The 21876-nt window shown below is 44.0% G+C and overlaps 1 protein-coding gene and 1 long non-coding RNA gene across 3 annotated transcripts in view; one reads left to right on the top strand and one right to left on the bottom strand.

The window, feature by feature from the left end:
- LIPC (lipase C, hepatic type) overlaps positions 1–14208 on the top strand; it is a 141307-nt gene extending 127099 nt beyond the window's left edge. For both annotated transcript variants that reach the window (XM_044764809.2, XM_014839443.3), the window contains 3 exons: positions 6758–6875; positions 8402–8620; positions 14051–14208. In XM_044764809.2, the coding sequence (XP_044620744.1) occupies positions 6758–6875; positions 8402–8620; positions 14051–14162 (449 nt within the window). In that variant the 3' untranslated portion in view covers positions 14163–14208. The remainder of the gene's footprint in view (positions 1–6757; positions 6876–8401; positions 8621–14050) is intronic.
- Positions 1874–17811, bottom strand: LOC106830045 (uncharacterized). The gene is made up of 4 exons (XR_006523285.2): positions 17729–17811; positions 11572–11608; positions 3401–3766; positions 1874–2562 (listed from the first exon to the last, which is right to left on the bottom strand). It is a non-coding gene; the product is annotated as an uncharacterized lncRNA (long non-coding RNA).
- Positions 17812–21876: the final 4065 nt, after the last annotated feature.

The raw sequence follows: 21876 nt of genomic DNA, 5'->3' as shown, positions 1-21876 counted from the left end.
CACACACCTCTCCTTCCTCCTCACATACACACACACACCCCTCTCCTTCCCCCTCACACACACACACACCTCTCCTCCCCCCTCACACACTCACACACACACACACACCTCTCCTCCCCCTCACACACTCACACACACACACACCTCTCCTCCCCCTCACACACTCACACACACACACCTCTCCTTCCTCCTCACATACACTCACACACACACACCCCTCTCCTTTCCCCTCACACACTCACACACACACACACCTCTCCTCCCCCTCACACACTCACACACACACACACCTCTCCTTCCTCCTCACATACACACACACACACACACACCTCTCTCCTTCCCCCTCACACACACACACCCCTCTCCTTTCCCCTCACACACTCACACACACACACACCTCTCCTCCCCCTCACACACTCACACACACACACACCTCTCCTCCCCCCTCACACACTCACACACACACACACCTCTCCTCCCCCCTCACACACTCACACACACACACACCTCTCCTCCCCCCTCACACACTCACACACACACACACCTCTCCTCCCCCCTCACACACACACACACACATCTCCTCTCCTTCCCCCTCACATTCACACACACATTCTTCTTACCCCTCACACTCACACACACTAACTCCTCGCTCTTCACACACAAAACAACATTCCTTGGCCTCCACTTGCACACACAAACACTTCTCCTTACTCCTCACACACACATACACATACTCCTTCCCTCTTACACACTCACACACACACACAACCCTCCTCACCCCTCACACGAACTGACACACACGCACTCACTCCTTACTCTTCACACACAAGACAACATTCCTTGGCCTTCACATACGCGCATACAAACACTTCTCCTTACTCAGCACACACACACACTCCTTCCCCCTCACATACTCACACATGCCTCTCCTTACACACTCAGACACTCACTTCATCTCACACACACATACTCCTTACCCTCACACACACACACGCAACACAATACCCCTTGGCCTTCACACACACACACACACACTCACACACTCCTCGATCTCTCTCCCTAGCAGAAGGGGCAACTACCCATTGAGGCAAGCAGTCAGTCTCGTGACATGGGGCACCACATTAATGGGGCGGTACTGTTAAGCCCACACGTGCCCACCAGCGTGAGCACGTCCGTGCACACAAACCTATGCTTGCAAACCCTCACCCCTTTCTTTCCTCCCTTGAGCCTGCTCTGAGTCAATTCAGCCAGGCCCGCAGCACAGTAACCCCCTGAACTCACCATCCTGGGGCCCCTGTGATGTTTGCAAAGAGTCATGGTATCTCCCAGAGCCAATATCTAACGATTCAGAATGACTTTTCCCAGGAGGCAAAAAAAAAAGAAACAAAATACTCTCTTCATAAATTCCACAACCTGATGCTCACAGTGGCTGCCTTGTGAAAAGAAATTTGTTTTTTTTTAAAGTGCCACCAGTGGGGACCACACGAGATTAGATTCCAGGGTTTTTGGGGATCTGAACCCCAGGAGGACTGCCTGGTGAGGAGGCTCTCCAGAGGGGGACATCTCTGCTCAGGTGGCGTTTGCAAGGTCTCACTCAGGGTTAACGCGCTCTCTCGTGCATTGTTTCTTTCAGACCTGAAATCATTTCTCCTGCCTGGACTGAGGAATGTGTTGTGCTGCCTTCTCTGCAGTCACAGGATCAAAAGCATTTTCCCTAAATCATTTTTTAAAATCCTCATTAAACATGTCATAAGATAAAGTGGACAAAATTACTCACACTTTTCCCCTTAATCTTTGTAACAGCATCGTTGTCCTGGCGGGGTGAGGGGGAGTAGGGAATGATGGCAACTTGTCTTTTTTTTTCTTTTTTTTCAAGAAAAACACAAAGCTCCAAAAGAAGAATAATTAATTCTCAGTACAAAAGGCCCTTTCCTGTTTTAAAAAAATAATTTTCTTTCAAGATTTCTCCAAAAAAGTCACTTTCCTAGTTCAGGTAATATGGGATGCCCCACACTATTAACATGCTCTGAGTTCGGCAGCCCTGCGCCCTCACCTCCGGGCTTCCTCCACAGTCCAGGCACCTTTTGTGAGTTCACTCAGGCCCCTCACAGTTTACACACCTTTCGAGGTTCAGACCCCCTGCACAGGTCCCACCCAAGGGAGACACTGCGAGGGGGACAGATCATTCTCATTCCTAAGATGTGAGAGCTAGGGGGCCCTTTGCCATCATGTCAGCCGACCCCGGGTTTTCTGCAAGCACCTTGCCCCAGAATCCTGGAACCATGACATCTGAGACACGGCAATCGATCTCCTCCTCCTCACAATGTAAGAACAAAGGAAGACAAAAACCCATCTCCAGGACAGGGACGTGAAACATTCATCCCTGCTCAGGGGCTCCACATTCAGGGCACAGACAGGAGAAGTGATAGACCAGGATGGATGTCAGCGGGTGGGAGCCGCAGGCACTCTGTCTTGGTGGCTTCATTCCAGGCAGGTTTGGGCCGCAGCTTCTCTTCGGGGCTGAGCAGTTGCCATTTGCTTTCAAAGGGTGGATTCAGCTTGCTAGAACCAGAACCCCAGGAGAAAGAGGGAAAGGTCATTTGGAATCAGACACCGGAGTTCGAATTCTGCTCTACTTCTAACTATCTGGTGACCTTGGACCCATGTCCAAATCTCTGCCTCCTTGTCTGTAATTCACCAGGATAATTGACACCGTATCTGTCTAGGTCTCAGCAGAAAACAGGATTCCACTCGCCCAGGTCAGCTGAAGAGAGCAGGCAGGACTCCTTACAGAAGTGGCGGTATTAAGGAAACCATCATAGGGTGTGGACGCACCCCAATCTAACACCAGGCCCGCAGGGGAGGGAAGAGGCCTGGAGAACTGGAGCTGCAGGGGAGAGGCCGCTGACAGCAGCTATTCACAGCGGGGTTACTCCAGGTCGGGCCCCAAAGCCAGAGGGAGCAGAGGAGAACACCCTGACCTCTCTCTGCTCTGCCCTGACCTCCTGCCAGCGGCTCCCCGGTGGTCGGTCCCAACCAGATACCATCCGGCAAGGGAGCCCAGGAGAGGCAGGCCGTGGGGTCACATCCTGGGGCTCAGAGCTGGGCAGGGAGTGGATGGGGAAAGCAGGAGTGGGTGTACCAAATGGAGTCTAACCAGCGTGTTATCCTTCTTTCGTCTTGTTATGAGGACCAAAATGTACGCAACATACGTAAAATACTTAGTATGCAGGCTGGTGCATAGTAGGATCTCAAAGAGATGGAATTCTGGTTCTCTTATTTTCTTTCTTAACACTTTTCAAAGCTTTTTCTTTTTCTGGTAAGATTCTAATTAGAATACATGCTTATTGTAGAAAATGTGGAACTTGCAGAAAAGCATAAAGAAGAGAATAAAAATTACCTGTCTCCCCTCTCCAAAGAGCACTGCTCATATTTTTGTGAATGCCCCTCGTTCCGTGCATTGTTTTATCAGGGTTAGTCTCATGTTAGAGATACAATTTGTATCCTGTTTGTTGTTTGGGGATTTTTTTCCCCACTTCTTTCATAAGCATTGAAATTGTTCCCAAAATATCCTTAGTGACTTCCTACGAGTAAATCACATGGTTGGGACTACGAACTGGGAATCAGCAGACTGCCGTCTCATTGCAGCTCCGCCAGCTCTCAGCTGCGTGACAGTGGACAAGTGACTGAACTTTCCTGAGCTTCAGCTTCTTCGTTTGTAAAATGATGCAGAGGGAGGATAAAGTTTAAACATCTTCCAAAGCTGCTGTAAAGAGAAATGAGATAATTATATGAAACGATTAGCTCAGCGTCTAGGACGTCATGAAGAGCTAAGTGGTAGCTGTCATAATTGTCGGTACCAGTCCATTGTCATTCCTCTATTAGTGAATATTTAGGGCTTTTCTGATTTATTTTTAATGAAATAATTCTGTTATGACATTTATGAACTTAAATCTCTTTCCACCCTTCAGCGCTTTCCTTAGGGTATGTAAAGCTATTGGTCCCAGGTATAGACATTTAAAAACACAAGTTCTAGAGCCAGGTGGCCTGGGCTTACATCCCAGCTATGCTACTTACTAGCTGTGTGATCCTGGAAAAGTCACTTAACCTCTCTGTGCTTCAGTTTCCTCGTCTCTAAAATGAGATAGTACTAGTATCACCTGTTGTAAGGATCAAATGAGATAACAGATGCAAAACACCTGGCACAGGTAAACAAAACAAATATTAGCTTGGGTTATTATCATGCATACCAACAATCACGTTCTTTTACTCATTTATCCCCAACAGCTTTTAGCCCTGGGCCGAACATCATTTGGGTCGACTTCCAATTAATGCGTATTAAACGGGATTAAAATGGTTGCTCTGAGCATTCCTTGCGTACTCTGGAAGATGGCCCGCCTCCTTATGAGGGGGTTAACCAGAGGCCAGTCCTCCCCCTCATCCTGTCCACATCTTAGCCACCCCCCTCTAATGATGGCCTGTGTCTTCGGGAGGTCCTTTCCTTTTTGTCTCAGTCCAACTTTTAACACTGTTCGCTTGTTACGGAGTTCCCTAGACAGACCCCGAATGGTGTAAGGCCTCTCCAGAGGCTTCTGGGATGATAAGCCAGAGTCCCTCTTTCCACCACTGCCACCTAAGGATTTAGGGACACTTCCTTGGATTTGGGCCCACAGCCCCTCTCTTATTTCTCACCCACAGTCTCATAGTCTTGAGAGCATCAAACTACTTTATTCCAGGCTGGAGGGTTTGAGCACCTGGTATGTACAGGGCACCGGAGCAAATCCACCATGAAACCCAAATGGGAAGACTGTTTAGGCCAAAATATAGGGCTGTGTAAATAATCCGGAAACCCAGCAATACAGGCATACCAGGACACTGCAGCTGGGGTGCTGGCAACACTCCGTTAGCAACAGCTGCTGCTAGGTTAGTGGGCAGCTACTAACCTCCAGTGGAAATACACCATTCGGGAGTTAATAGATTGATTCACGAAGATGATAAATTGCCACACGCTGGGTGTGTGGGGTGGATGATCAAGTGGCTAGTTACATGATCTGTGATTTCCAGTAGGAATTCTTCCCCAACAAAACTTGAAACTCAGGTTTTGAATTCTCAGAGGTAATTTTCATCTTGCTAAGTGTTAATACACATCCTGAAACTCCCAAGCAAATAGTCAGTTCATTCATCCCACAAATGTTTAAGTACCTACTACATGCAAGGTACTGTATCAGGATTAGTGGATTAATCCTTCTCTAGAACAGGAAAGGCAGATACACAGCAAGTGCGCCATAAATCCCCTATCCTTTGCCCAAGAGACAGCAATCTTCCCAAGAGCCTGGACATGGTCTCAGACACCGTCTCAACATAGGGCTCTAGAAAGTCCTACCAATCAAATGGAATTGACACGCCATTAAACCCGATTGCAATCTAGATGGTAAAACAGTACAGGTACTTAGAGAATATGGAGACAGCAACAGAAAGAAGTCTAAGCAGCCATCAGCCATCATGGAATGAGGTGGAATAATTTTGAAAACAGCCCCACGGCTGGTTGGTGTGACAGTGCAGGCTACGCCAAGGCCATCTTAGGAGTCTCAGCAATAGGTCCAGGCTAAGAGCATAGACTTTGCTATGTGACCTTGAGCAAGTCACTTTACCTATCTGAGCCCTGGTTTTCTTATTTATAAAATGGTGATGGGACCAGCCTCGTGGCCGAGTGGTTAAGTTCATGCGCTCTGCTTCGGCAGCCCAGGGTTTCACCAGTTCGGATCCTGGGCACAGACACAGCACCACTCGTTGGGCCATGTTCAGGCGGCATCCCACATGCCACAACTAGAAGGACCCACAACTAAAAATATACAACTATCTACTGGAGGGATTTGGGGAGAAAAAGCAAAAAAAAAAAGATTGGCAAGTTGTTAGCTCAGGTGCCAGTCTTTAAAAAATAAAATAAAATGGGGATGATAATAACAATACCTCCCTTGTAGGGTTATGATGATGAATAAATGAGATGATGCAACGTAAAGTGTTTAACAGTACCTAATAGTAAGTCATTCGCTTTTATTAATTAAATATAGACAGTATCTAGGCAAAGAAGAATAAAATGTTACCCTCCTCCAAACGACCCATTAGAAGGACATTCTGGACATTTGATAAGATGGAAAACTTTTAGACCTGAGTTCTAGAATTAACATTGTCTTATTTCCATTGGAAAAGGTGCTCGTTGAACCCCACAGAGCTGGTTTCCCAGGACCTGTCCCAGAATATAGGGATGTGGTCAATAGGACATATACTTAGCTGGAGCTCTGCCTCACCCTGAAACTGAGCCCATCCAACAGAGGCAAAAGTCAACAAACATGGCGGTGCGTTCTCTTGCCTTTGTCAGGTGCCTAAAGGGCATCTATCTTCTGATTCATGAAAGGGGACCCTTGCCAAATATATGGAAGAGTCCAACAGGACTGCATCCAGAAATTGGTGCGAACACCAGACAGATTCTGCTCCTATTCTGCCTTCTTTTATTGGATAATATTATTATATTACAGACACAATATGAGTCCTGTGTAGACGTTTAGGAAATACAGTGAAGGAGAAAGAAGAAAATAAAAAGCATTCATCATCCCACCACCTAGGGGAGAAAAAAATTAGGATATCTATCCATCCAGACTTTTCTCCCTGCATTTTTAAATTGTAAAAATATGAGATTTTTAATTAAAAACCCCTGCTTAAATTCTCTCTCTCTCCCTCCCACCCCACCCCCCTCTAGCCTATCATTACCAGTTCAAGATCCAGTTCATCAACCAAATGGAGACACCAGGAAAACCAACTTTTACCATGTCACTCCTCGGCACGAAAGAGGAAATGCAGAAAGTGCCCATCACTCTGTGAGTACAAGGTGCAGCCCTGTCTATGATGGTGACACGCTTAATTTTCTCAAAGGGTCGGGATAGACTCTGTACTTTTTAAGGGTCAGGCCAGACACAACTTACTCTCTCAGTCCCTTATGACTGCCCCAGACACCCTGCCAGAGGGGACATCCACCCAGGTCCTGTGCCTCATCTTCCCTCCTCAGCCTCATCCAGTCCCTCTGGTTGCTTTATGTTGGCACTGCCTGTGTATGTGATGGGCCAGTGGCCCCATCCGTGTCCACAGTGTAGGAAGAACCAAGCAGGGAGGAGTGGGGAGGGCTGGAGCAGGTGTCCACAGGAAGGCCCTGAGCGCCTTTCCAGTGAGTTCTGAAACCCATAACCCAGAAATAAAACTGGAATCGTTCAACTTGGCACAAATTTCCCATCTCAATCAGCCTGCACTGCCAGCCCTCCCCATCTGTCCTTCGCCCTGTTACACACCTGCTCACAACACGCCTCTCTCAGAGGCTCCCCAGCTTCACTGGCCAGAAAAGGCCCATTGGCTGCTTTCTCTCAGCATCTCGACCCTGAGCATGGGCTCTCCCTGCGAAGTGACACTAGCCATCCACCCACTCCAGGGACAGTCCTCGCCTTCCCAGGTGAGGATCTCTGATCGTCACACCCACTCAATCATTCAGCAAGTATTCGCTGGTGCTGTGCACCAGAGGTTGAGGGGACCCTATCCTTAGGCTGCCCCTGCCCCAGGGGGACTGGTGGATTCCAAATGATTCTTTACAACATTCTGCGGGAAGAGCTATGACAAGCCGCACAAGGGAAACCTCCATCCATCTGTCTCTCTAAATCCAGCGTTACCCCTGGATAACACTGTCTCAGATCTCTCCCCAGGGGATTGTTCTAAATAGTGGAAAGGGCAGCGAGCTGCTCTGTCAAAGTTGGGACATTTTAATGTCTTAGAGATTAGTGAGTAAAGCTGATAATGATACCTAAGGATCTGTGTTTAAATCTTGCCCCAGATTGGTGCATCCTTTTTATATGTGGTTTTCTATCGCTGTTATACTTTGTTGTTTTAATAGAAGTTTCTGTTCACATGGGGAGAAAGAAAAGCATTCCTGGGGAAAGAAAACCATGGGGTGGCTCTACTGTGTTAACCAAACTACGGATAGCTGAACTGCTCAGAGGCCATTGCCAAATCCCCGCTGTCTCTTTGGGGGCAGTTTTCCTGTCTGTTAACCTAGGAACCAGGATGCCTGAGCTAAACAAAGTTAAGTAGATTCATTATTACAGACCTCTCGGAGCCTTTTTAACATGCTGACACAGAAAGTAGTATGGTGTTCCCAATAGTATTGGTCTAGAAAATCCTTTTTATCCCAGCACACTTATTGCTATCTCGATTAATAGTCTGTCCAACACCAGTTTGGGAAATGCAGCAGAAAACACCGTCCCAAGTCACTCAGGCAACCTAATGCATCCTGAACGTACCTCAGCATCACTTTGCTGGTACAAATAAATAAACTGTGTCTGGTTTCCTTTCTATCTTCAAGGGGCGAAGGCATTACTAGTAATAAAACCTATTCCTTTCTCCTCACACTGGATTTGGATATCGGTGAGTTGGTCATGATCAAGTTCAAGTGGGACAACAGCGCAGTATGGACCAACGTCTGGAACACGGTCCAGATCATCATCCCATGGGGCAGAGAGCCCCACTACTCAGGCCTTGTTCCAAAGAGCATCAGAGTTATGTCAGGAGAAACCCAGCAAAGGTGAGTGCTGATTCAACCTCCTCCTAACATCTACATGTGCCAGCACTTTCACAATTTAATGCTTGCATGTCTCTTATGAAGTAGACATTATTACATCCTAATGATGGCATAAAGATGCCGGGAAAGGTGCAACGACCATCCAAGTTCACACAGCCATAGGTGAAAGGACCAATATTTGCACCCAGGTCTTCTGATTCCCAGGCTAGCCTCTTCCCACTGCCCGTAGTTAACAACTACCTGCCTCCGGAGTTTGAGAACCACCTCACTAGCCCAGTGCTTTCCAAACTTCGGCATGCAGGTGGATCACCAGGTGATGTCAGTGCTGCTGGTCCTAGGACCACACTTTGAGTGGCAAGGACCTGGATGTGACATTTTGTTGTTGTTGTTTACCCAGAGAAATGCTTTTAACAGATCGCAATCTCAAAATCTCACTCTGTGAGGGTGACTTTCAAACCTTAGAGTACCAAAGAATCACTGGGGAGCTTATTAAATGTGCAGAATTCCAGACCCACCTGCAGTGTTTCTGATTCATTGTGGTCTGTGAAGGACCCAGGGCACACACTTGTTAATAAGAGCCCTGAGAAATCTTGATGTGGACCAATGGATTACCCTTAAGAAGTCCTGCCCTGTGTGATTTAACATCTCCCTTGGCCCCAAAGTCCCCAGGGACAATAAGGGGTTGAGGCGGGGTAGGGAGTAAAGGAAAGAAAGGATGGTCCAGCTGCTCCTTCTGTCTTCTCGGCAGAGCAAAAGGATGCCCAGCATCTTTTGCCATGGCAACCATGATTTTCTATAGTTCTGCAGTTCTCCATGAAAGGTGAACTCCATCCTTCCCCAGATCCTTTCCTCTCTCCTCCCCCCTGTATTCAGGAAACTTGTCTCTCCTCTCCCACCTTCCTTTGTTGGGAAGCCCATTTATCTCTCTTGCTTGTCCCCAGTAGAGATGGAAAACAGCAGGCCTCTCACCTCTGAGCTGCACTCCTCCCTCACCCCTCGGGTTCCACTGCCAAGAGCAGGCCCATGGCAGATTTATGCCCCCTGAGTCCCTTATACAACCGCACTCTGAGATTTTATCTCGCCGGGATACAAAACCCCGGCAATTACTAAGAGCATACTCTGCAGTCTGCCAACAGTTTCTCCACGTGATCAATTTGAGAAAATTAAACTGCTTCTCTCCTTGTACACACTTAGCTATTCTCGCATGACTTTTTGGCCCCTTAGAGCAGCTCTACTTCTGAGCACCACCCTCCCCGCCTTCTCTCAGCTAGAGAGCAATTCCTCTGTTTTTGTGGCTGTTCACCATGACAATTCTATGTGACTTGACCTGAAAGGCTGTATAAAATGCAATGCTACCTCTCCACTGGTGCTTACCCACATGGTTCTGAAGAAGGAAAGAGGAGAGGGAAGGGAATGGCTCTTACAGAGCTCCTACTGCACTGGGCACTGAACTACGTGCTCTGGAACATTAATCCCACATCATCTTCCCAATGGCCCTCTGAAACGGGCCCTATTGGCTGCACAGATTAGAGACCTGAGGCTGACAGAAGTGACACAGCTTGGGGACATTGCTAATGATTGTCCGGGCCCACATTGGACTCAACTTGGTCTGACTCATTGCCCGTTTGTTGCCTTTGCATTGATTATTTCCAACAGCTCCTTCCCTCGTTAGTCTTGGCACCATTAATCTGATTTTCCTTAATCTAATCCAGCAGAGTTGCAGTGCTGGCCCTTAATATATATGAGCATCAAACCCTTCCTTGAGGCTGTAGGAGCTACATGCTGAAAAGAGGGGAGGGGCTATGGGACCTATAGATTTTTAAGTTGTAAGTGCCCTGTGCCTCCTCTGTGTCTTCACAGTACCAGGCACCATTGGGGGATACCAAAAAAAATCTGAGATGTGGCCTTTAGCATTGAGAAAATCCAGGACCTAATTAGGAAAACAAGATGCATTAATTTTACTAAAGATCTGCTCCATCCAGAGCTTCTCAAACCTCAGTGTGCACAAGAATCATCTGGGAATCATGTCAAAATATAGGTTCTGCTTCAGTAGGTTGGGGTGGGGCCTCAGATTCCGCATTTCCAACAAGCTCCAGGTGCTGCTGATGCTGCTGGTCTGCGGACCCCACTTTGAATAGTGAGGGTCTAGTCTTGCATGGTCTAGGAAGCCTAAGAGGAAAGACATCAGCTCAGGTTGTTGGTGGTGGGTCTGTGGTGCAATGGGCTTTGCAGAGGCCAAGAGGCGTTCCCAGAGAGCTAGGCAGCAAGCAAAGCAATATGTAGGCAAAAACCAGTGACTACTGCATCGTCCAGTCCTAAACTCAAATTTTGACCTTACTGCTTACCACCTATGTAGCCTCAGAGAATAACTGCACCTTTCTGAGACTCAGTTCTTCAGAAACGAATGGGGATTATAATACGTATCTCAGGAGACTAATAACAAATACCTATTTTTAAGTACCTTCTACAAACCAAAATCCCAGAGCCAGGATGTGAACCCTAAACCTTGTGCTCTTAATCTTTCTAACTAACTACAAGGAAAACAATTAGTTGAATAACTTGCTCTGTGCCTCCATGGGAGGAATTCATTGAGGGTGATTTTCTTTCCCAAAGGCAGAAAGTCAGGGATGAGAGGTTTTGTGGCAGAGTGAAGAGGAAGACCAGAAAATATTGGTCCTATAGCAGAACATATTGGCCTTTTAGGAGGAAAACCGATTGGCTAAACATAATGAGAAGATGTTCGATTTCCACAGTAATTATATAAATGCAAAACAAAATCAATGAAATTATCACTGGTTGCTCATTAGTTTGTCAGGAATTAAAAGACAGATAACATCCAGAGCTGGCAAAGGTGTGGAGAAATGGGCATTCTCATAAACTATTTGTGGGAATGTGAATTACACAGCTTCTGCAGGGGAATTTCATTCAACAGCTAACACAGAGTGAGCACATACCTCAGGCCAGGCACTGTCGTGGGCACCAGGTACACAGCTGTGAACAGAAGAGACAAAGCTTTTGGTCTCGTGGAGCTTATATTATCAAAATTTTAGACATATATAATACTTTGGCCCAGAATTTTACTTCTAGTGTCTATTTGGGAGGAATACTCAAAATATCCACAAAGAATATATATGTAAAGAAGTGTTTGTTGCAATACTGTTACTGAACCAGGCTCGTTTTTGCCCATCGCCCAGAAAGCCAAATACCAAGACAACAAGATTGCAGCAGAGAAAGGGTTTTTAATCACAAGGCAGCCAAGCGAGGAAACAGGAGAACAAGGCCCAAATCTGCCTCCCCGAAACTGGGGACTTGGGGATATTTATGGGGTAGGGAGCAAGGTGGTCTGAAGTGTGGAGATAGATTATTGGAGGTGAGGAGAGGTGAGGTAACTGATAATCTGCGCAAGCATAGTCAGACTTCATGCCTCTTCACAGGACACATGTTCACAAAATGGCGGCCTTAACATGACCTGAGGGTGGAGTTTTTAGCCTCTTGACGTCAAAAGGTCACTTATTGGGCATCTGCGAGGCCCAGTTGATGGGTTGGTGGTCTCAACTGGCCTGAACTGGACAACGGGGTCCTAAGTCCTGAAAAAACAGCTCAAACACCCATTACCATGGTGACCCAGGTGCCAGGGAGATGTTATCTATAGGAACCCAGTGGGAGTCAGACAGCGTATTGCCTAAACAGCACAGTTTACAATGGGCGGGTTAAACAGCTAAAAGCTATAATCGGTAATTGCAAAAAAGGGAAAAAAAACTTCAGTTACTAGCTACGTAATCATCAATGGCTAACTGTTTACCTATTTCAACATTTTTTGTCAATAGTAAACCATTGGGAAAATCTCAATGTCCATCAATAGGAAAATGGCTAAATGCATTGTAGTATACCCACACAATGGAACGTCATGCAGCAGGTGAAAAAGAATGAAATAGATTTATATGTACTGATATGAACAGGTCTCCAAGTACATTATTTGATAACAAGGAAAAATTTTAGAAAAATACATCCAGTATAATTCTATTTCTATAAAAACATCTTCACGTTTGCATATGAACATTGATAGATATGTAAATGCATAGGAATGGGTCTGGAAAGACGTAAACCAAACCAAATGAAAGCAGGGAGGGGAGTGATACTGGTGAATGGTGATGGTGGAGAGAATCTTACATATTTGACTTCATTTATTTCTTTACTATTTGCATTTTTCAAGAATGCTTTGAAAAATTACTCATAATACTTTTTATTTCAGCTTTGTTGAGGTATAACAGACAAATAAAATGTAAGATATTTAAAGTGTACATCATTGTGATTTGATATACACATACACTGTGAAAGGATCCCCCCCTCTAGTTAATTAACACATCCATTACCTCACATGCTTATCTTCTTTTTTTGCAAGAACATTTAAGTTCTGCTCTCTTAGTAAATCTCAATTATACAATTCAGTGTTATCAACTAGTCACTGTGGTTTACATTAGATCCTCAGACCTTATTCATCTTATAGCTGAAAGTTTGTACCCTTTTACCAACCTCTCCCTATTTCCAGTCCTGGCAACCACTTTTCTACTCTTTTTATGCGTTTGACTTTTTTTTTTAGCTTTCATATATAAGTGATACCATGCAGTATTTGTCTTTCTCTGTCTGACTTATACACTATTTTAATTTTAAAAGCCTGATTTAGTAAAGACTTGGCCGAGATGCAATTCAAAGAAAAAGGAAGCCATAAACTAGAATTCTCTCTGACTACTGCTAATTTTTTTCCTAATAGATGAGACTGAAGTTAGTAACACAAAATAGTGTCTCAGGCCAAGCTAATGGTCAAAGCGGTCTCACAGTTGGTTTCCAAGAGAGACCCAAAACAATTGTGATGCCCTCTTTGGCTGGACAGCGTCTGCACCTATAAGAGGAAGGAGCAGGGCTTACCAGGCTATGCTAGGCAGAGGCTAGTGATAGTGGCCTCCGGCCCAGGGACCTTTAAGAACAGCATTGACAAATTGGAGTGTGTCCAAAGAAGGAAGGCTAGAGAGAGAAGCCCGCCCGTGAGGAATAGTGAAGGAACTGGGAGTGTTTGCCCTGGAGTCCGGGCGATGGAGTGAATGCGAACAACAGTTACCCTCAAACCTTCCAGGAGCTGTTTCAAGGGAGAACCAAGGAGGACTGCCTATGGGACTTCGGGTTCTTACAGAACTGGACCCCGACCCCCCCCTCCCCCGCCAGAGCGCAGCTCCAGGAAGCCTTCCCCTGACTGCTTTCACTGACTTGGGTTTTGTTTTACTCAGAAGTTACGAAAATATTTGCAAACATAAGAATCTAATTTTTAAAAAAACATAGCATGCATTACATCAATTGAGTATTTGACAAAGGATGAAACACTTCAGTAAGCTCCATCTAAAAACTTAACGCTGTGTTTGCTTTATGTTCTCTGTTCAGAACGACATTTTGCCCAGAAAACGTGGATGATCTACAGCTTCACCCAACCCAGGAGAAAACCTTTGTGAGATGTGAAATAAGCTCTAAAAAACTGAAGCGAAAGAACAGATGAGCTTTAATGAAGACCCAGTGCAAAGAATAAATGATCTTATTCCTTATCTGAAATGGCTGTCTTATTTGGAAACCAAAGTTATATAAAGAATCTTGCATGAAGTTTAGATTTATAGGGAGATTACATTTCACTATTATAAACTAAGCTTTTAAAAACTATATTATGTAACAATACTCAAATATTAGTTTAACCAAAAATTCCCCAATTTTATGTCTGACTGAATGGTAATATATGCAAATAAGTACAAATGTAAGAGCCACTTTAAACCCGTTGTTCTAATTTAAAATGTCTTTTACAATTAAGTCAGATTTCCCATATTTCTTTGCTAGTTCCTTCTGATCAGTTTTTTGAACCATGCTGGAAAAGTACTTCTTTATTACATAACTAGCACTTCAAAACAGTGAAGTTCCAATTAGTCATGGTTATGTGTCCCAAAGTACACACCCTTTAAGAACAATTCAGCTACTAAAAGAGGAAAAATTCTACTTAAACTGTTAGTTGCCATCATATAAATTGTACAATTATTTCACTGACCCAAACAAATAGAAGTAGAATTTTTCTAAAGCTACTAATGATAAATGAAAGCTGGACAGTTGGTCATTTTAATAATTCAATTACTGTTTACAATTTTCCTCTTTTGCTAATGCTTGCAACAAAAGCTAATGGAAAACTTAGAATTCTGTCTCAAAGAGTTAGATATTAAATCTTACAGTGTCCAACACATGAAATAATGATATTTCGACCAACAAATTCTACCACAAACACGTGAGGGAAATACGAGATGTGTTATCACTTGCATATGTGTTTCAACTCATTCAGAGAAGTTAAATGCTGTGCACATTTAACCACCTAACCTGACACTCATATTGGCTCAGCTCCCTGCAGTTCATAATTCACATGCTCTTCCCCAGAGCAGGGTAAAGCAGGACTGGCGAACACAAAAATCCTGAAGAGAGGTCTGCCTCTGACTAAATTAATTTAAGATTATCTTGCATGATTCACTTTTATTTCCCTTGGAAAGATCCATGAAACTAAAGGATATGGGGGTGTGGGGCAGGGCACAGGGAGGAAGAATGGCTGGGTCAACGTTGCATTCTGTCCTGAATGCCCATCTCACCTGCAGATGTATCCGACCACACCTTCAGTGTGTGTCTAGAAATGATAGATGTTAAAATGAACGACATATTCCATTATGTCTAAAGCACTAAGATTTACAATAAAATCATGTTTGCATTGGATTGGCATGTTCCATCACTAACTATCCAGAAGGAATTTAAAATATCACTTTTAAAAAACAGGATGAAAACACTCTTTGCTGTATACCCTAGACAGTCTATGACCATCTATACCAAAGACATGGAAAAGAATATTCCTATCAGCCTTGAAATCATTACAACCAGAAACAGCCCACTGGCCACCAGGACGATGCACAAATGAACTGTGGTATATTCTTACTCGAGGTTGTTAAACTGCAGCGAAAAAGGTAAACCAAACTACACACACAATGAGAACAGGGCTGACTATCGAGGAAGGCGGCGAGGCTTCTAGGGGCAAAATTTAAGGAGGCACTCATGGGTTTGTGCATTTGCACAAAGACACACAAAATATATATAGTATGATACAAGCCAAACCAAACTACGTCATTAGGGATGGATAAATAGGTGGTGAAATTCTAAATAAAAGCAGTAAAATCACTAGCACACCAGTGACGCTGCGGTAACTTTAGGAAGGAGGAAGCGCACGCTTCCAGAGTTCCAGGTGCCAGCCAGACTCTACTTCTCACTCTGGGTGGTGGTTGCACAGGTGTTCACTTTTATAACCATTCTTTAAACTGTGCATATATATTTTATGCACTCACTTTTGGTACAAACGTCACATCTTGCAATACGAAGGAAACAAGAAAATAAAGGGCAGAGTTAAAACCAACATTTTTCTACTATAATGTAATATTAGCGTTTCAATACTAATATGGTTTCCCACAAAATATAATTAGAAATTATTTCATCTTTAGTAGGAAAACTTGAAGTGACACAGTACATCATAAAATGCAGAGACTCCATAAGCAACCGACACGACAAATGGTTAACTGGAACATTTGGAACTCCTCTTGGCTCGGGTTATTTTCACTTGGGAAGATGTGTTCATCGACGTCACATTTTCTGAAGTACATCTTTGTAGGGAAGTCAAATAGGGAAACTGAATAATGCAGCCACATCTGTTCATTGCACATGCAGAATGCTGGCTCGTGCACTGATTATATGCACCTCTTTCCAAAAAATCTGTATTTACGAGCCCACTCCGGAAAGATAACACTAGCATCTTGTCTTTAGGCAAAAGCCTATTTGTGATTTTACTTATAAGAGAGCACAAGGAAAGAAATGGAGCGTCGATGACACTGCAGCTGGGCACTTTGAGGTGCGTGGAGTCGGAGCAAAGGAAACAAGTACGCTGTTCAATGCTAAAATGAATGCCCGATCCTCCACAGTCCTCCACAGCAGAGCTGACTGTCCTAAGCGGTCACCTGGATGATGGTACCGCACATATCGTGAAAGCTTTGATTGCAGTTACACATGTCTGGATGGCAAAGCAAGAAGCCAGGCTGCCCAGTGCAATGCCTGCTCTCCACAGAGCCTGGATTAGAGGGGAGTCAGAGGGATGGGAAATAAAGAGACAAGCAAGAGGAAGACCAAAGAAGTCAAACCCGAAAGTCACCGTCTGCCTGCTGACCTTATCTCGTACGACACACTTCTAGAATCCCAATGACCTGTACATGATGAACGGCCCCCAACGCACCTCATTCCTTCCCATCTCTGCCTTTTCTCAAACCTCCTTCCTCTTCCTGTCTCCTCCAGAATTTCCCCCTCCCTCCCTGCCTAACTCAGTCTTGTTTATGTATCCAGGCCTGGTTATTTTCACCAGTTGTTTCGGAGCTCAGTCCAGCCCACAGGGATCTTCCTCTCCTCTGAATGCTGGCTGCGACGTCAGTGCTGCTCCCTGCCACTCTCTGGGCCTCAGTGATTCGTGCCCTGCTGATTGTCCTCCTACCTCTCGGTCCCCTCTCTGCTCCTTGCCCTCTACTCAAACTTTCAAGATTGGCAGTCGCACGGCCTAGGCCTCCTTCTCTGCTCACTCGGTTCTCTCTCTTTAAGCAATCTCACCCCCTCCCATGGCTTTATTTATGACCCATATGGGCCAACCAGTCCCACGGTATAGCTCCCCTGTGCGTTCTCCCCTGAGCTGCACTCCCATATATCCAATTGTCCATTCCACCGTTTCCCTTTTGCTGCCTCGCAACCTCAGAATGTTCAAAACTGAACCAACCACACCCTCCCTGCACCCCGAGCCTGCTCCCCCGGCCGTGCTCCCCGTTCTATAGCTCACGAATGTCATCACCACCCGCCAACTGCCGATGCCAGGCGCTGGGGGTCATCCATACTGTTTCCTCCCCTTTGGCCTCTCACAGTCAATCACCAAATCCCATGAATTCTACCCATATTTCTTAAAGGTTTCTACATCTCTCCACCTCTGCTGCCATCATCCTATCCCAAGCCACCTTTCTCTCTTACCTGGATGTTTCCATCACTTTCTAACTCTTCCCGCTGCATCCATCTCTTTCAGTCCATTCTCATCACAGCAGCCAAAGCAATCTTGAAAAAAAAAAAAAGAGTCAGATCATGTCATTTTCCTGCTTAAAGCCCTTCAAATAACTTCCCAATGCTCTTTGGAGAAAGCCCAAGGCCCTCAGTCAAGTCTCCCGCAACTTCTCCCTCCTCCACCACATCGTTCATTTTCCACCAGGTGCCCACCCAGCCTGCACATTAAAACTGCTGCAGAAGGTTTAAAAACCACCTATCTTGGCCCCATCCCTAGAGGTTTTCATTTACTTGGTCTGGGGCAAGGCCTGCCTATTGAGACCTAAAAGCTTTCCAGGTAATTCTAATAGGCGCTAAGTTTGAGAAGCGTGGGTCTAGACACAGGGGCCATCTTGCAGTTCCTTCAAAAGTGCAAAGCTCTCCCCTGCCTCTGGGCTTTGCCCATTCTGTTGCTTACCCCTCCTCCTCTTCTCCCAGCTTCTTCCCATGCTTCCGGTCCCAGTTTAGACGTTATTGCTTCAGGGATAATCTCCCAAGGATTATCCCGCCCACACAAGTTTATATCAGCTCCCCCTGCTAGATACATTCTTAACATCTTTTAATTCTTCTGGTAAAATTATATGCCATGTGGAGCCAAGAACAAAATGAAAAATCAGTAATACCAATCCTGTCTTTATATAAAATTTTGATATTTTATTCATCATAGATTTTTGCATTAATTTTGATTTTTTTAAAATACTGCGTTGATAACAGAGTTTTTTGGTGCCCCCTTTAAACTATGCACCCAAGGCAAGTGCCTCAGTCACCTCGCCCTTGTCCCAGCGATTTGTGGGACCATTGATTTTACGTCCATCTCCCCCACCAGACTTGAAGCTCTGTGAAGTCAGGCAGAGTTTCTGGCTCTTCACTGCGTTATCCCAAGTGCCTTGCCCACTTTGGCACAGACTTAGCATCCCATGAATACGTGTTGGATTAACAAGTGACAGTCATCTTTTTACAGTTACGTCTTATCTTTCCCATTAAATCATAAGCTTCAACTACTGTATCTGTTCAAGACGGAGTTCACTGCTCCCTCATTCTGTTCACAAACAAAGCCAGGCTCGTGTAAGCGTTGGCTTCCTTTCCCACCTCAAGGGCATTCTCCTCTCTTCCCGCCCACGAGCCTCCTCTAGGCCTGGCTCAGCCTCTGCCTCAGTCAGTTCGTTAAAAGCCCTGGTGTTCCTTGACTAAAGTTTTACTTTTCAAAGAGGTCTATCACAAAAAGGATTTTCTAGAGACTCAGAGCTATCTTCATGCCAAATTACTTAGAGTTGGGAGTGACCAGAAGGGTCATCTAGAACAGTGCTTCTCCAACTGCACTGTGCACGGGGACCTTTCAAACGCCGTTTCGACTCAGCAGGTCTGCCGTGCGGCCTGAGATCCTGCATTGCTAGCAAGCTCCCAGGTGATGCCGGTGCTCGTGCCACCACTGCTGGTCCCCAGGCCACACTGAGTAGCATGAATGTAGACCAGTGTTTCTCACTCTTCCCTGAGACAGACATCACCTAACACGTAATACAACGCATCATGAAACACTGATGAAAATCCAGCTGCCCAGACCCCTCCCTGAAGATTCTAACTCAGGGGGTCAAGGACAGAGCCCAGAGACTTTTGTTTTTCACAAGTATCCTGGGGAATTCTTCTCATCAGAAAAATCAGAGACAACACTGAACTAGTCCAAAACCTTCCTCTCGAAGGAACATCATCACATCTGTGGCCGAGCGTCTCCAGTGAAGGGAGTCCCTACCCTTATAGGGAGGAAATCTGCCGGCCACAACTTCCCCTCCTTGGTTTCTTCCTTGGAAGCCATAGAGACCGAATTAATGCCTCCAATAGCTGAAGACGGTCTATGCGAGACTGCGAGCAACTCGAGGGCAGACGCTGTAATGTGTTCTTGGGTTTTGTTTGTGCAGTTGTTTTAAATTTCTCATTTTTAAGATGTTTTACAAAAGCATAAAGCGACATGTGAAACAACGCAAAGATGTGTAAAGAGAAAATTATTCATCTCCCTACATCCAGCTCCTACCCCACCCCAGCGAGCCGGGTGGAGAACAGTAACAGTGTGTTAGTGGTTCCTTCAAATATCCACAAGCATTTATCCACACTCAGGGCTTTCTGTGTTCTTTTCTCCAAAGTAGAATCATGGTATGTAGACTGCTCTGCAACTTGCCTTTCTTTCTTATTTTTTAATTAATTTTATATCATTAGTGTCCTTGTAAGTCAGGAGAGATGGGTCTTTTTTCTAATTTCTAATAATAAGTAACAATTACTTATTCTAATAAGTAATTCCAACTCTTAACTCTAATAAGTAGAATTACACATGCTGGAGGGGTTAGTACCGTATTTTTCCTGCTCTTCTTGCTTGGGCCAGTGTCTTGTCCCCTGACCCACGTTAACAACGTGGGGTGTAACTGAAATTTTTCTAAGGTCATAATCCTGAACATCTATACAAATTCTTCCATAGAGGGGAGTCGTCATTCTTTTACAAAAATGTAATTATAGTATACATTCTTTTCAGCTAATTGATTTTCTTACTCAACAGTACCTGAAATCTTTCTAGGTCGATCAGTATAGCTCTCATTATTTTTGACAACTGTGTAATATTCTACATTGTAGAGGTGTTTTAATTTATTCAATGAGTCTCATAGTGACGCGCCTTCACTGTGCTTCCAGCTTTTTGCTCCTCTGAAAAATTCTGCATTTAACACACTTATATATAGATATCCTACATATGCACATTTATAGGAAGTATTTCTGGCAGTGGAATTGCTAGGTCAAATGATAGACTTTTTTTAAATTTAATAGAGGTTGTCATATCACCTTCCTAAAACACTGCAACAATTTGCAGTTCCACTGGCAATGTATGAGTACCTATTCTCCACTCCCTACCTCTGGGCAGAAATATTTATTGCTGATTTTAATTTCTGCTAGTCTGACAAATGTAAGTGATGACTTTATTGTAACTTTACTCCAGTTTTCACTACCTACTTTGAGAATTGAGAATATTCCCATATGCTTATTGAACTTGTTTCGCTGTGAATTAATTGCTCAAATCCCCTTTTCTGTTAGAATCCTTGTCTTTTTCATGTCAGTTTGTAAGAACTACATATTTTATGAAATATATTAACCCTTTATCTTTCAGTTTCTTTGCAAATACTTTTCCAAATCTATTCCTCTGTTGATTTTAACTACAGTATTCTTTGCTATACCATAGTTTAAATATTTTTGAGGTCCACAAAGTCTAACATTTCTTTTATGACATATGGATTTCCTGACTTGGTTACAGTTTCTCTCACCATTGAAATGCAAATTGTACAAAATGAAGATTTTCTTCCAAAATTCATGTTTGTTTTTCTCCCTTAAAGGCTTTAATCAATTTGAAAACTTTTTTTGTATATGGTGGATAGAATGCCAACTTTATTTTCTTCTATATAGATAAAAATGGAATTAACATTATCTATTAAATAAATTAACTTTTCCACCCTAAATTGAGATCCCACTTTAATCATAAATTTAAAGTACATACTGGGAACTATTTCTTAATTCTCTATTTTGTTACATTGATCTCCTTGTTTATTTCTATTCTAATCATTCTTAACCGATTTCAAAGTCTTTAATTTGTTTGCTTATAGGGGCTTTTTTATAGTATATTCTTGGGCATGTAGTCTTTCATATGCACTTTAAGGTAGTTTTACCCAATTCTCCTAAAATCTCAGTTAATATTCTAATTGGGAATACATGAAATATAGAAATAAGTACAAGGAGAATTGACCATTTTGTTTTATGTGGTCTTCTCACACAGGAACATTGTATGTTCTCCATTTGTTCAGAGCTTGTTTCACGTCCTTCGATAAGGTTTTATAGTTTTTATTTTTAATTTTTATTTATTCCTAAGTATTTTAATTTTTGTCAGTATTGAGAACAGAATCATTCATCCCATTTCTTTTAATAGGGCTTATGACTAGTGTACAGAACAGCTTTTGGTTTTTGTTTATTTATTCTATACTTGTCTGCTTAAATTATCTTATTAACTCTACTTGGTTGGTTTTTTTTACTAGAATCTCATGGTGTACAATCATTTC

Source organism: Equus asinus, chromosome 2 (assembly GCF_041296235.1).
Source record: "Equus asinus isolate D_3611 breed Donkey chromosome 2, EquAss-T2T_v2, whole genome shotgun sequence".
Taxonomy (NCBI): domain Eukaryota; kingdom Metazoa; phylum Chordata; class Mammalia; order Perissodactyla; family Equidae; genus Equus; species Equus asinus.
The sequence above is the reverse complement of the archived record's forward strand: the minus strand, read 5'-3'. Positions and strand labels throughout refer to the sequence as shown.